At 41.2% G+C, this 13,072-nt stretch overlaps 1 protein-coding gene across 1 annotated transcript in view; it reads right to left on the bottom strand.

The window, feature by feature from the left end:
• The window catches only part of DNAH6 (dynein axonemal heavy chain 6), a 265,685-nt gene that overhangs the window by 125,111 nt on the left and 127,502 nt on the right, over positions 1 to 13,072 (bottom strand). The window contains exons 57-60 of the mRNA XM_074953620.1: positions 11,781 to 11,945; positions 8,591 to 8,658; positions 2,703 to 2,883; positions 579 to 758 (exon numbers count right to left, since the gene is read on the bottom strand). Of these exons, the coding sequence (XP_074809721.1) occupies positions 579 to 758; positions 2,703 to 2,883; positions 8,591 to 8,658; positions 11,781 to 11,945 (594 nt within the window). The remainder of the gene's footprint in view (positions 1 to 578; positions 759 to 2,702; positions 2,884 to 8,590; positions 8,659 to 11,780; positions 11,946 to 13,072) is intronic.

Here is a 13,072-nt window from a genome sequence, read left to right as displayed (position 1 = left end):
TTAAATATTATAAAACTCAGTTATTTAAATTCAGGCACCTAAACAACAGTGATTTTAAGAGGTGCTGACCATCACGTTAAATTTCTTGACTTTAGTAAAAAGAAAAGGAGTACTTGTGGCACCTTAGAGACTAACAAATTTATTTGAGCATAAGCTTTCGTGAGCTACAGCTTATGCTCAAATAAATTTGTTAGTCTCTAAGGTGCCACAAGTACTCCTTTTCGTTTTGCGAATACAGAGTAACATGGCTGCTACTCTGAAACTAGACTTTAGTAGAGTCTCTGGGTATTCTGCAGTTTTGAAAATCAGACAACTTATCTCTAGACACCTAAATGTATGTCTAAATTTGGAAACAGTACTTGGAATCATACCTGGAAGTTTTATAATATTACTAATTTTCCAAATGTATCATAAAATTAGAAACAGAATGAATTCTTTTTTGATGTAATGAAAAAACACTTCTTAAAGGCTTAAATTTTGTTGCCTGTTTTTTATTTATTTTTATATTTATAAAACTATTTCTATTCATATCTTCATTATACTAAATGCTATTTACTTCAAAGAAAAATGAAACTAACCTGCTTGAAATATTTTAAGGAAAACTGATACATGGGATCAATCTCTGACAGACTTGCAATTACAAAGTACATGACAGACCCTCGAGTAGCAACAGGGCGGTACTTTTCACGAGCAGCGTTTATCTTCTCTTCAGTAGATTCTGCTTCTTTTAGCCTTGTTTTAATGGCACCAGATGTAACCTAAAAGAAACAAGTTTTAGTAGCATTTTAGAAAATATTTCATGATAGACAGAGCTCGGAGCGCGAGGAGCAAGCTCATCATCTGATGTTGATGGCACTGGTGTAATTTTACGCATCACTTGCCAAAGACATGTAAGCGCCATCTCACGCCGAGGGAGGAATTTATTCTATTCCAAGAGCTACAGAGAACTTTTGGCTATCACAAGCCAGAAACTCAAGATTCAGGTTTGGTTATGTCTTAGCTATTGGATATTTTAAGAAAAGAATATTAGTTCCCTTGATAATTTAAAATGAAATGCTAAGCATTTATGTAAATCAATGTATTATGCTGCATTTTGTAACTTATATTGACAATGTCATTAGTCAACAGCATCAGTTTACCCTAAAGAATAACTAGTAGGTTTTTATCAGAGGCAATATCCCAGAAGATCATGAAAAATTATAACAAGAAAAAAAAAGAAAGAGAAAAATATATTTAGAATGTTTACCAAATAATTAATTGAAGAATATAACCATACACAAATCAAGCAACTTATCAGCCTCAGTACTGAGAGGTGCTGGAGAGAATGGGAAAAAGAGGCTAGCTTAACATCATGCTAGAATGATGGCCTAAACTCTGCTGGCAATTATGGGCCGGCTCCTGAGCCTCAATGAAGCGATGCCAATTTACTCCATCTGAAACTCTGCCCCTACATGTAGATGACTACTCCAAAACTCTATCTGCAAATAAATGTATAATGGCTGGGTCTGATTTTCCAGTTTGCCATGGTATTAGTTTAATTTATTACTCTTTTGAGAATGTGAATGTTATGGGCCAGAATCAGCCAGAAAGAGTTTAGAATGATAGGTTACATTTTCCCTAACCCAAATTATGCACTGTACTGATACTACAAGGGTAACAGTAATGCGAGCTTCCCCACACTACCCATCTGGTGGGTCTCAGGCCTGACCTGAAAGGACCACTTTTCGGAGTGACATGGTAGTTCATTCTTCATGGCTTGTTCAATACATGTCTGAGACCACCAATTAGAGGGCCAGCTTTGACCAACTGGGACTGTGGTTTTTGTAATGCAGACTTTTGCCCATTAAGAACTAGGCCAATCTCAGGAATTCTACAATTCACAGCTAGATCTTTACTACGGCTTTCACACTGAGTAGAATCTTACTTTGCAAACAGTCCCATTTGGTAAGATTGTATAGTCCTTATTCGCATTTGGGAGCAATTAGGCAGAGTCCCATTTACTTCAGTGGGATTACTTGTGGAGTAAGATACAATTCAATATGAACAACTGTAGCTGAACCTAGCCTTGATAAGCAAAGTGAAACCACTGCATAATTATCTCACATGAATTCTTTAAATAAGAAAACTATCTTTTCATAAAGCAAAAATCTCGAGCCAAATATACTTAGAGTGACAACCAATCAAGTTAGCATTTGCTAACAGATTCCACACAGTTAACAGCTATTCCCTATTGTAAGTGTAAGGGGAGATTGTGGTATCTCATACACAGTGTGCTAACTATTACCAAATGCTGACTTTTTAATGGCAACCACATTAGCAAAATATTTTTACGATAGTAACAAACAAGCATGAATTTTGTAGAGTTAAATATTGCCTAGCTAATCTACAATATTAAAATTCTAATCTACAATATTAAAATACTAACGAAAACAACAGATGGGAAACTACTGGATATAATTCATTTAGATTTTTAAAATGGTTTTATATTGGGACACATGACCCCCAAGTCAGACTAACTGCATTACATGGGTCTGGGTTTTGAAAGCTTAGCCTATTATTTTAGGACTGTGGATCTGTAAAAGTCAATGTATAAAGGAGAAACATAAATCTGAGAATTCTTTCCCTGTGTAACATTTCATACAGCCCTAGATCGATCACTTATTTTTAATTAAAAGAAGGTATTGTAAAAGTGAGTCTCCTGCCTTTGATTCCTGGAGTGTGTTGATGAGTTCTTCTTTGTCTAGGATGTTTCCCTCAGAAGTAAACAACATTTTTAGAATTTTGTCTTCAATAGCTTTCAACTGATTTTTATCAGCATTGATTCTCACAATGAGCTGGGTTCTTTGTTCCTCAAGCTCAGGTTTCTCCAGTCGCACAACATCACTAGAAAAGACATTTGAATTTCTGGTTAATAGCTTTATCACCTGTTCTCTCTTGCCCTCACTGCCTTTTTGTTTAGTAATCCAGGTCATTCCAACAAATTTTCCAAAACACTCCTGGCCCCTCACTCCATCCCTTCTGTGCTTCTCCAGTGGCATAATGGGAATGCAGAGCAATTATGGATTCCCCCAACATAGGGGGAATCCCCATGTGGCATAGCGGATGTTACTAAGCAGTCTAGGAGTGAAACCAGAGTGTAATGTCCTCTGGCAGTCCAAGTCAAAGGAGCCAACGTAATTTCCAGCAGTTCTTAGGCTACTCTAAATTACATCAGGGCCATGCTGAGGATCAGGGAGGGAGCAGAAGCTTCCCTCCCACCCTAAGTCCAGCAGTGTAAGTTAGGGGATTTGGCCCTCTGCCATGGAACATGCAGCTCCATGAAGTTCCCAGGGGAACACAAAGTTACTGCCTAGCTAAGGTGTAAGATCAATAACCTTCTTTAACTGACTGTATAGGAAAATACTGCAGAAGATGTTAAAAAGTCACTGCTGTATTTGCTAAGTGTGACTGCAGGGTCACCACAGGTACTTCCTATTCTAAGAACATGGTAAACTGTTGTCATCTTGGCTAGCTCTGTAAAGTAATTACTGGTACAAGGTGATAAGCACTGTTTAAGGATCTGAACAGAACAGAAATTGAGGCCCACAACCAGCAAAGCACTTAAACACGTGCTTAAATCTAAGTGCACAAGTAATTCCATAGTCTTTAAAGGAATTACTGTACTCACATGCTTACAGTTAAGCACAGGCTTAAGATGTGTGATGAAATGGGACTTTATAGAATACACCCACAAGATAAATATTTATGTAAATCACTCTGTATAATTTAAAAATACATTTACTTACAGCTATATGTAAAGAAACTAGATATAACTGATAGAATATCAAATAGTAATAGTTATTTTAAACATAATTGTTAGTCAGTTATTCAGAACAGCAAAATACATCTGACCCATTGACCCAAACAAGACAGTTACTTACCTGTATTATTACTCTTGTTCTTTGAGATGTGAGTGCAGGTATGTATTCCACTCAGGTGTGTGCGTGCCCAGCGCACTGAAGCCAGAGAACTTTGCTTAGCAGTACCTGTATGTGCAGTGCTCGCACCTTCTGACCCAAGTAACCCCTGCCCAGGCTATCTAACAGCAGCACCACCCCAACTGGGCTCAGTTCCTCAAATCCCAGACTGGAGACTCCGATGCAGTGGGGATGGAGGGTAGGTGGTGCAATATATGTCTTCACCCACATCTCAAAAGACAACAAGTACAATGCAGGTAAGAAACCATCTTTTCTTCAAGTGGTTACAGACGTGTATTCCACTCAGGTGACTCACAAGCAGTACTTGTGAGACAAGGGACTCAGCATCTACTTAAACAGTGACGGCAGAACTGCCATCCCAAAGTTTGCATCTGACTTAGATGCCATGATAATAGCACAATATTTGATAAAAATATGCATGGAAGATTATGTAGCAGCCCTGCAAATGTACAATACTGAAACATTGTTGAGAAATGAGATAGATGTCCGTTGGGCTCTCATTGAGTGAGCCTGTAAGTTACACACCTGGACATCCTCTGTGTGGAGACCAGCTGACCTTTCATCTGACAAAAAGTCAAGGTGTTGAATGAAACAGTTTAGTTCTTTCCAAATAGAATGCCAAGCACAGCCTCACATCTAACATCTGGATATGCTGCTCATATGCATTTGAGTGTGGCTTCGGAAAGGATATAGGCAAGTAAATAACTTGGTTAAGGTAAAACTGAAACCACCATGGACAAAATCTTTGGCTATGATCTTAAGGAAACTTTGTCTCTGAAGAATTGAGTATATGGAGGTTATGCCAGTAAGGCTTGTAATTCTCTGACTCTTATTGTGGATGTTATAGCCACAAGAGGAGAGACAACAAGCAGTTTGCTATCGGCTCAAACAGAGGACCCATGAGGGCAGCCAGTATAGTATTAATGTCCCAGAATGGGACGATTTCCTTCATAAGTGGAAACAGATGGAAAATATCTTTCAGAAAATTGACTTTCCTTGGATCAGAGGATGGAATGTTGAGATTGCCAACAAATGAACCCTCAATGAGCTAAGACCTAGACCCAAGGACTTCAAATATAAGAGCGAGTCCAAAATGTCCTGAACACAAGCTCACATGGATTGAATTCCCTTAGATCTTGACCAAACCAACTAAGTAGATGGTTTTCTACTATTACGCAGGATCCTCTGAACTGCTTCCAAGCCTTGCCCTACCTACACATCTAGCCATGTACAATCTATGCCGTGAGGTGTAGACTTTTCAGCACTGGATGAACAACCTGACCATGGTGCTGAGTCAGCAGGTCAGGAAGCAGATGAAGAAATGTGGGAGGTCCACAACTTGTATGCTGCTCTCGATCTTAAAATCAAATAGGCTGCCTCCCTGAAGGTGAAGAAGGATAGGCTGGTTGGCTAAAACTAGATTCAGAAGATCTTCTCTTCAGTGATGTCCTTTTCTGGGGAAGTCTTGCAGCCTAACAGAGTAGGATGAATGGTGAATGTATCACTCAGCGCAACATTGCTAGTGTTATTGCTGACCTACAAAATGACATCCCTTTGTGGTGTAGCTAGACACCCCCAGAAGACTATAAAGTAGCTCAAAAGTCCTTAAAAGAATGTAAAGTCTCATCAGTTCTCTCAGAAAGCAAAAACTGACCATCAAATGGTAAGTCCTCTATCGTCTGTTGAACTTTAGGAGCTAGGCCAGAGATCTGTAGCCCTGAGGCCATCCTCATCATCATAGCTAAAGTCACATATCTGCACGGAATATCTGCTACATCCAGTGCTGACTGTGAAGGCGTCTTGGCCACCAAACAGCTCTCTGCAATAAATGCCTTAAACTCTTCCATGGAGAATTCTGGTAACTTGGCATCCCAATTTGCAAAGTCATATTTAGACAATCATGCTTGCTGGCTGGCAATTCACATTTGCAATAAGGAGGTTGAAAACACTTTTCTCCACATCAAATCTAACCTTTTAGACTTTGTATTTAGGTGTAAATTTACATCTCCCCTCCTGTACCCTCTCATTTGCCTCTGTCACAACCAGGGAATTAGGAGGTGGATGAGAGAAAAAATACTTGAAACCTTGCATGGGGACACAATATCTCTCATCGGTATGCTTAGCCATGGGTGTTATAGATATTGAGGTATTCCATAGAGATTTGGCAAACTCCAATATCACTTCATTCATAGGGAGAGTGACTCTTTCAGGAGCTGAGGATTGACGAATATCCACTAACTTATGAGAGTTTTCCTGAACAAATTGAGCCTGAATACCCAATGATGATGCCATTCATCTCAGGAGCGCTTGATAAGATTTAAAATCCTCCAGTTCCGGAGATGAGGACTCGGGCACCGTAGCATCATCTGGGAAAGAGGCAGAAGAGGGAAGTGGAATCACTGGAATCTCTTGTGGTAACACATTTGACTGTATCAATGGATCAGGTTGCACCAGGTCAGAGGAAGCCCCCTTAGTCTGTGGCTGTAGCACAGGTGGCTCACCTGGAGAGACCATCTGAGGAACAAGTGATCTAGCCCTGGACTGAGCACATGATCAGGACCTCGCTGAATGAAGAATCACCCACAGATTCCTAAGAGGCTACAGTAGATAGGGATACAACATTAGTGACCAGTAGGAGATAGGCCTGGAAGCTTTGTCCCTACTGTAGGAGTGGAACAAATCCCAGTACCAATGGTGATCCCAGGAGGTCTTGAAAATCTCTGAGTGGTACTGCAAAGGCAAAGGAGAGGAAGGCATTTCTGCACTCGATCTTGAAGTTCCTTCCAAGCCGTCTCATCCCGAATCATCTGCAGTCCAACACACTGGCCTAATTGGCATTATGATAGTACAGTCAAAGGCACTTTGAGTAGTGGTGAATGTATCACACACACATGCGGTACCAAAGTGGGCATTGGTACCAAACACTTAGCCGATGCAGACTGCGCCGGAATTGTTGTTGGTACTGAAGATAACATCTGCCCTCGGTACCAAACAGGGTCCAGGCCCCTGTAACCCAGAGCCCTGTGTATGAGGCACTGCAGACGACTGTGCTGGCAATAACACTAAGTTGGCCACCAATCCAGGACGTGCTGAGGACACCCAAGATGAAGCCACAACTGTCGAATTTTCTAGATTAAGTGGCAAATCGGGAACAGACAGGCACAGCAATTCCACTGCTGCCTGATACATTGGTGTTGTGGAGACTGTCTGTGCAGACTCCACTGTCATCAGTACTGGACTCAATGGACAATCCCCTCCCCTGGATGGTACCAGAGTTGACAGTGTGGAGTCTAATTAATCAGGCATTGGTACTGGACAGAGGGTTGACAGCCCAGCTCTATCCCACGAACCGGAAGACTAACGCTGCTGGTCTGCACTCCTAGATAGGGAGGAGAAATTTCTCCGAACTCTGGAGTGGACCAGGTCCGTTTTTTGGGTTCTCCTTCTTCTGGTCCCCAGAGGAAAAGAATGGTCCCTCTTCCTCCTGGGCAAAGAATCCAAGTCCGTAGGTGCAGCCCCATCTGTAACAGCTCAGGAGCTCTCGGGGGGGCCTGATGGTATGCAGCAGTCTGCGGCTCTGCAGCAGGCCTCATTATGTGCTGCTTCAAACACAAGTCCCTTGCCACCTGCGTTCTCTTAAATGACTTACCGACGGAGTGCCCTTCCTTAATGTGCCTTTGCACAAGGAACAACCCACACTGGGTGTGCGGGGGTCACTACTAGGGATAGCAACACCACATGAGGGACAATGTTTAAAACTTGGAGAAGGGAGCACCCTGGGTTAAAAAACTCTACTAACTACACTAAGCTAAACTAAATTCTAAGGTACTACTAAACTTAACTAAGTATTTACAGAAAAAAACTAGAGGAACACTGTGATGAAGAACATGAAGTAAGACACCACTCTGACTCAAGCTACAGGTGGTGAGAAGGAACTGAGGGGGGTCAGGGCAGCAATCACCCTTATATAGCTTGGGAAGGGGCTACAAGGGACAGAGGGCATGAGCGCTGCTCCAGTGGGTACTCCTAAGCAAAGTTCTCTGGCTTCAGTGCACTGGGCATGAATGCAATACACGTCTTCACCCACTCAAAGAACCACCCCATGTTCTGGGTATATTTCTCACTTGAAAATCAATGTAGGTCTGATCTTGTCTTGTAATCCAGAGTATATTTAGGATATTTTCATTTGGTATTAATATAAACAATATCAAATATGTCACATCAGCATGTTCCATGCTCATTATATGGGCTTGATTCAACTCCCCCTAAAGTCAAGTAGTGGGTCATGATTTTTAAATCTAGCCTATTAGACACAGTATTAGAAAAATATAAGTAATTATGTATCCCGAGTTACAAATAGCTGATTCCTATTACAATACTTCAAAAATTAGATATACCTATCCCAGCATAAGACATTTTAGAAAACATGCATACTAAGGCAAGAAATAGGTTGTCCTTAAGTTATTGGTGATTGTGACTTGATACTTTATATAACTAACTATGTGGAAAAACATTTTCTTTATTGTCTTCCCTCTTTCATTTTATCCTGGTGTCACCTTAAACATTTAAAAGCAACTACTGTGAAATAAATAATAGGAATAAAAGTTATAAACCTTAGCAACTGATCCTCCAGGCCAGATCTGGTTACAGTGAAATTGATTATAGTAACTTTAATACACACCTGTAGAATAAACATAACAAATGACAAAAATTATTTCTATGCAGGTTAAGAAAATAAAATCAGGGGTTTAGTTAAGAATAATAATGGCACCCACAGTGAAGGTAGAGTTATGGCTGAGAAGGCTTTTCCAATCTAAACTTTAATTTACAGCTGTTCACAACTTACTCAAAAATTTCCATTTGGGCTGAAATTTCACATGGTTGGTTTATGTCCAAAAGTGATTTTTGGGAGGTTTGATCAAACTTTTGGAGGGATGAGAGGATGAAATAAAAGTACGTTTTTCACTTTGCACAATAACTGTTCTTATAATTATTTCCAGTGGCATAATTCACAAAAGGCTGAAACTATAAATAGGGCCCTATCAAATTCAGAGCCATGAAAAATACATCACGGACCGTGAAATCTGGTCTCTCCCCATGAAATGTGGTCTTTTGTGCATTTTTACCCTATACTATACAGATTTCACAGGGGAGACCAGCGTTTCTCAAATTGGGGCTCCTGACCCAAAAGGGAGTTGTAGGGAGGGTTATTTTAGGGGGGGTCGTAATATTACCACCCTTACTTCTGCACTGTCTTCAGAGCTGGGTGGCTGGAGAGTGGCAGCTGCTGACTGAGGGCCCTGCTCTGCATGCAGCAGCGCAGAAGTAAGGGTGGCAATACCGTACCATGACATCCTTACTTCTGCGCTGCTGCTGGCAGCGGCTCTGCCCTCCAAGCTGGGCTCCCGGCCAGCAGCCACTGCTCTCTGGCCACCCAGCTCTGAAGGCGCCACTGCCAGTAGCAGTGCAGAAGTAAGGTTAGCAGTACCAACACCCCCGCCCGCCCCACTGCACAATAACCGTGTGATCCCCCACGACTCCTCTTTAGATTAGGACCCCTACAATTACACCACCATGAAATTTCAGATTTAAAAAGCTGAAATCATGAAATTTATGATTTTTTAAATCCTATGACTGTGAAATTGATCAAAATGGACCGTGAATTTAGTAGGGCCTTGTGGCAGGGTGCTGCTGCAAACACACCTAATCAGCCCCTGCCACGCCAGCCCCAATCAAGGAGGATCGATTGGGGCTGGATGAAAAGCCTTATGTCTGCCTGGCGACTGGCAACGCCTGCCAACGGGATAGGCTAGGAGCTATAAAGGCTGGGAAGGAGCCAGAAGGAGTGGGGCAGCCAGAGAGAGAGGTCAGTCAGAGAGGGAAGTGGAAGCCCTCTAGCTGGTTACTAACCCAGCCTGCGGTAGACAAGAAACCTGTAAGGACTGTATATAGTTGGACACTGGTGGTGGGAAAATGCTTAAAGAATAAAGGACACGGGTGTTGCACAAAGCTGAAGTCTCCCTGGACTTATTTGGGAAGGCAACTGGGCCTTCAGAAGAGGGGCCGACTGTGCACCCCGTGACAGGCCCTAACTATAAACTTTGAATTTTACATGAAACCAGTCTGCAATGACTAGTATAAGGGACAGCAAGTTTGAGAAAATATGGCTACAAAGTACAAAAGTCTTGAATATTTGAAAAGTAGCCTAGTGCATGCACAGTAAGAAACAGTGATCACTTTTAAGCCGTGATCTTAAAGAAGGATGTGGCAGGCATGTGTGTGCAGCTGTTTAAATACATACAAGAGTTAAGTGCCTAATTACACAAGCTGGTCTAAACATGCAGGGCTGGATTTGTAGAAGTGCTGAGCACCAACATTTCCGATTGACTTCAATTGGTGTTGTGGTGCTCAGCAATTCTGAAAGTCAGCCTGCAACAATTACTTAAAAGCTGGAGTAGTAAGAAAAGGAATTTAGTTGTCTTTCTCCTGGGGGGCTGTGAACATAAATAAAACCTGCCTATAAAGTACTACATAAGAACAAAGAAGGATTATGACCAGTTGCCTACACTTTGGAATAGCATGAACTCCTAAATTCCTGGCTTCCACCCCAGTTCTTAGTCCTTCAGACCATGAGGCCTATTGGGGCATCTTTAATTTGCTGTGACTGTAAAATGAACTGAGACACACAGGGCTTAGGCGACCTGGCTACTGTCACACTCCAAGTCAACATCAGAACCAGGATCCGAATGGAGGTCACCTTATACCCCGGCCCATGTAGCTGACAGTGCATCTTTTCAAACCTGGGTGTCTACCATTAGGCACTTCAGCAGACTGCTTGATTTTCAAAATGCTTTCAGAATAAAGTAACAGACAATATTATGTGTGGAAACTGGATGATACGGTATATAAATACAAAATACAGGACCATATGAACCTCAAAATAAAGTAATAGGGTTCTGAAATAAAGTGTGTATCAGTTGCCTGCAATACCTCCTTAATCAAAGCAATTACATCACAGTTACCCAGTCCTACACCATCCATCATCTGGCTAGACCCCAGAGCTGTCTAGAAAGGGATAGACATCTGTACATTTTCTAGGAAATCCTACTAGCTGTGCTACCCTTTTTGCAGTGGGGTTTCTGGGAGGGAGTTGACTGTGGAGGATCTCACTAGTGGCGGATTTTCAGAGGAACCACTAATGAAACAATCCCCTTTCAGACAGCAGGATCTCCTAAGTAAGCCCATTAGGGGTACCCTCCACAGGTCCTTCAAATAGGCCATACAGCTTGTCCATTAATGAATGAGGGTCTTCACTGGAAGTCATGCTGTCATGTTAATATTTGAGTAGCCATGTGACAGAGCTCTCCCCTCCAGGTGGCAGGATCTTCTGGAAGACCCAACATACAGGACTCCAACAACACACAGGACCAGTCTCAGTGGCCCTATATTCTGAACCTCCAATATGGGACACAACAAAATGGTTGAGCCCTGAGGCATGACTCAGTCCTGGTGATACTGTGCAGCAGGAGCGAACCTCTCTTTGTCAGAACAGTTGATAAGTCCATGAATGTTTTCACATACAGTAGCATGGACATGTTGGACTCTACTGTGCTACATTCACTCATGGAATGAAAGGACATGGGTTTATTTCTTTTCACCTGTTTTAAAACTTTAATTATAAAAAAGTTACCAGCTGAGACTTGGGAAGGTCTGTAATAATGTGGGCCAACAGAATTTGATAATGTCCTTCTAGTAATATTGATTATGGTTTGTATGACATGAATTTAGAATGCTGCATCATACCTCTGGAAGGTAGTGTGGATTTGGTAGTTTAGTTGTCATGTAGAACCTAAAGTTTCTGTCATAATCAATGTCAGAATCTCCAAGGCGAATAAGCATTCTTCCACCAGTAACAAAGGTCTGCTTCAAAAGAACAGGCTCCAGTGCAGGGTCCAAGATTTCCTTCAGCTTTAGAAAAAGAAACCAGATTAAGGTATTTTGTACATGTAACTGGTAACTGAAATACTTCATTACTACAATGCAAAATTAAATTAACACTCTCCACTCTATGCAAGGAGAATAATAAAAATAATTATTTATTATTTGTATCACTGCATTGGCTAAAAGAAAAGGAGTACTTGTGGCACCTTAGAGACTAACCAATTTATTTGAGCATAAGCATGTTACTCTGAAACCTGTATTGGCTAAATAAATTTGTTAGTCTCTGAGGTGCCACAAGGACGCCTCATTGTTTTTGTAGTGGCTAGGACCATAGTCATGGACCAGGACTCCATTGTGATAGGTGCTGAACAAACACAGAACAAAAAGATGGTCCCAATGATATTCTTCTGTTCACTTATTACTCTCTGCCTTCCTAGTTTTTGTTATAGGATATGGCTGGATTTTCAAAGGAGCCTAACAGAGTTATGTGCCCAAATCCCATGGATATTAAACACACTTCAAATTATGCATTGTTTTTTAAACCAGAGAAAGCCTACATGTTTTACTGCAGAACTATCTCACAGCACAAATCAGTGATGTAACAGAATTTAGACAGTGTTAAAGCAAACACACAGAGACAGAAGAAAATATTCTTTACTTACATGAGAACTGAAAGTACAAAACTAGGCCCTGATCCTACAACGATTTAAACACAGACATAACTTCATACACATGAATAGTCACACTGAAGTCAATGGGCTACTCAGGTACATATAGTTATGTACATGCGAAGGTCTCTGCAGGATTTGGGCCTAATTTTTTTTTTGGGTCACAAAATTCCAAATTCACTGTACATAATTTGCATATGTTCAACCACGTTTCATTATGGTACATTAGGAAAAAAAAAAGGCACGAGACATTTAAAAAACAGTCATGTCTCTTTAGAAACAGAATGGTAATGAAAACATTATTTTCAAAACTTGATCAAAATATGGGAAGGACCCATACACACCCGCTTCCTAAGACTTAGTGGGCTCAATCATGGAGAATACTGAGCACTCTAGACCAATCCTGCATTACACTTAAGTTTAACTTTAGGCACGTGCTTTAAGTGTTTTGCTGGAGAGTGCTCAGCACCTGACAGGGTTGTGTCC

This window comes from Natator depressus, chromosome 5 (assembly GCF_965152275.1).
Source record: "Natator depressus isolate rNatDep1 chromosome 5, rNatDep2.hap1, whole genome shotgun sequence".
In the NCBI taxonomy this organism is placed as follows: domain Eukaryota; kingdom Metazoa; phylum Chordata; order Testudines; family Cheloniidae; genus Natator; species Natator depressus.
Note: the sequence above shows the minus strand (reverse complement) of the source record. Positions and strands in the feature narration are given on the sequence as shown.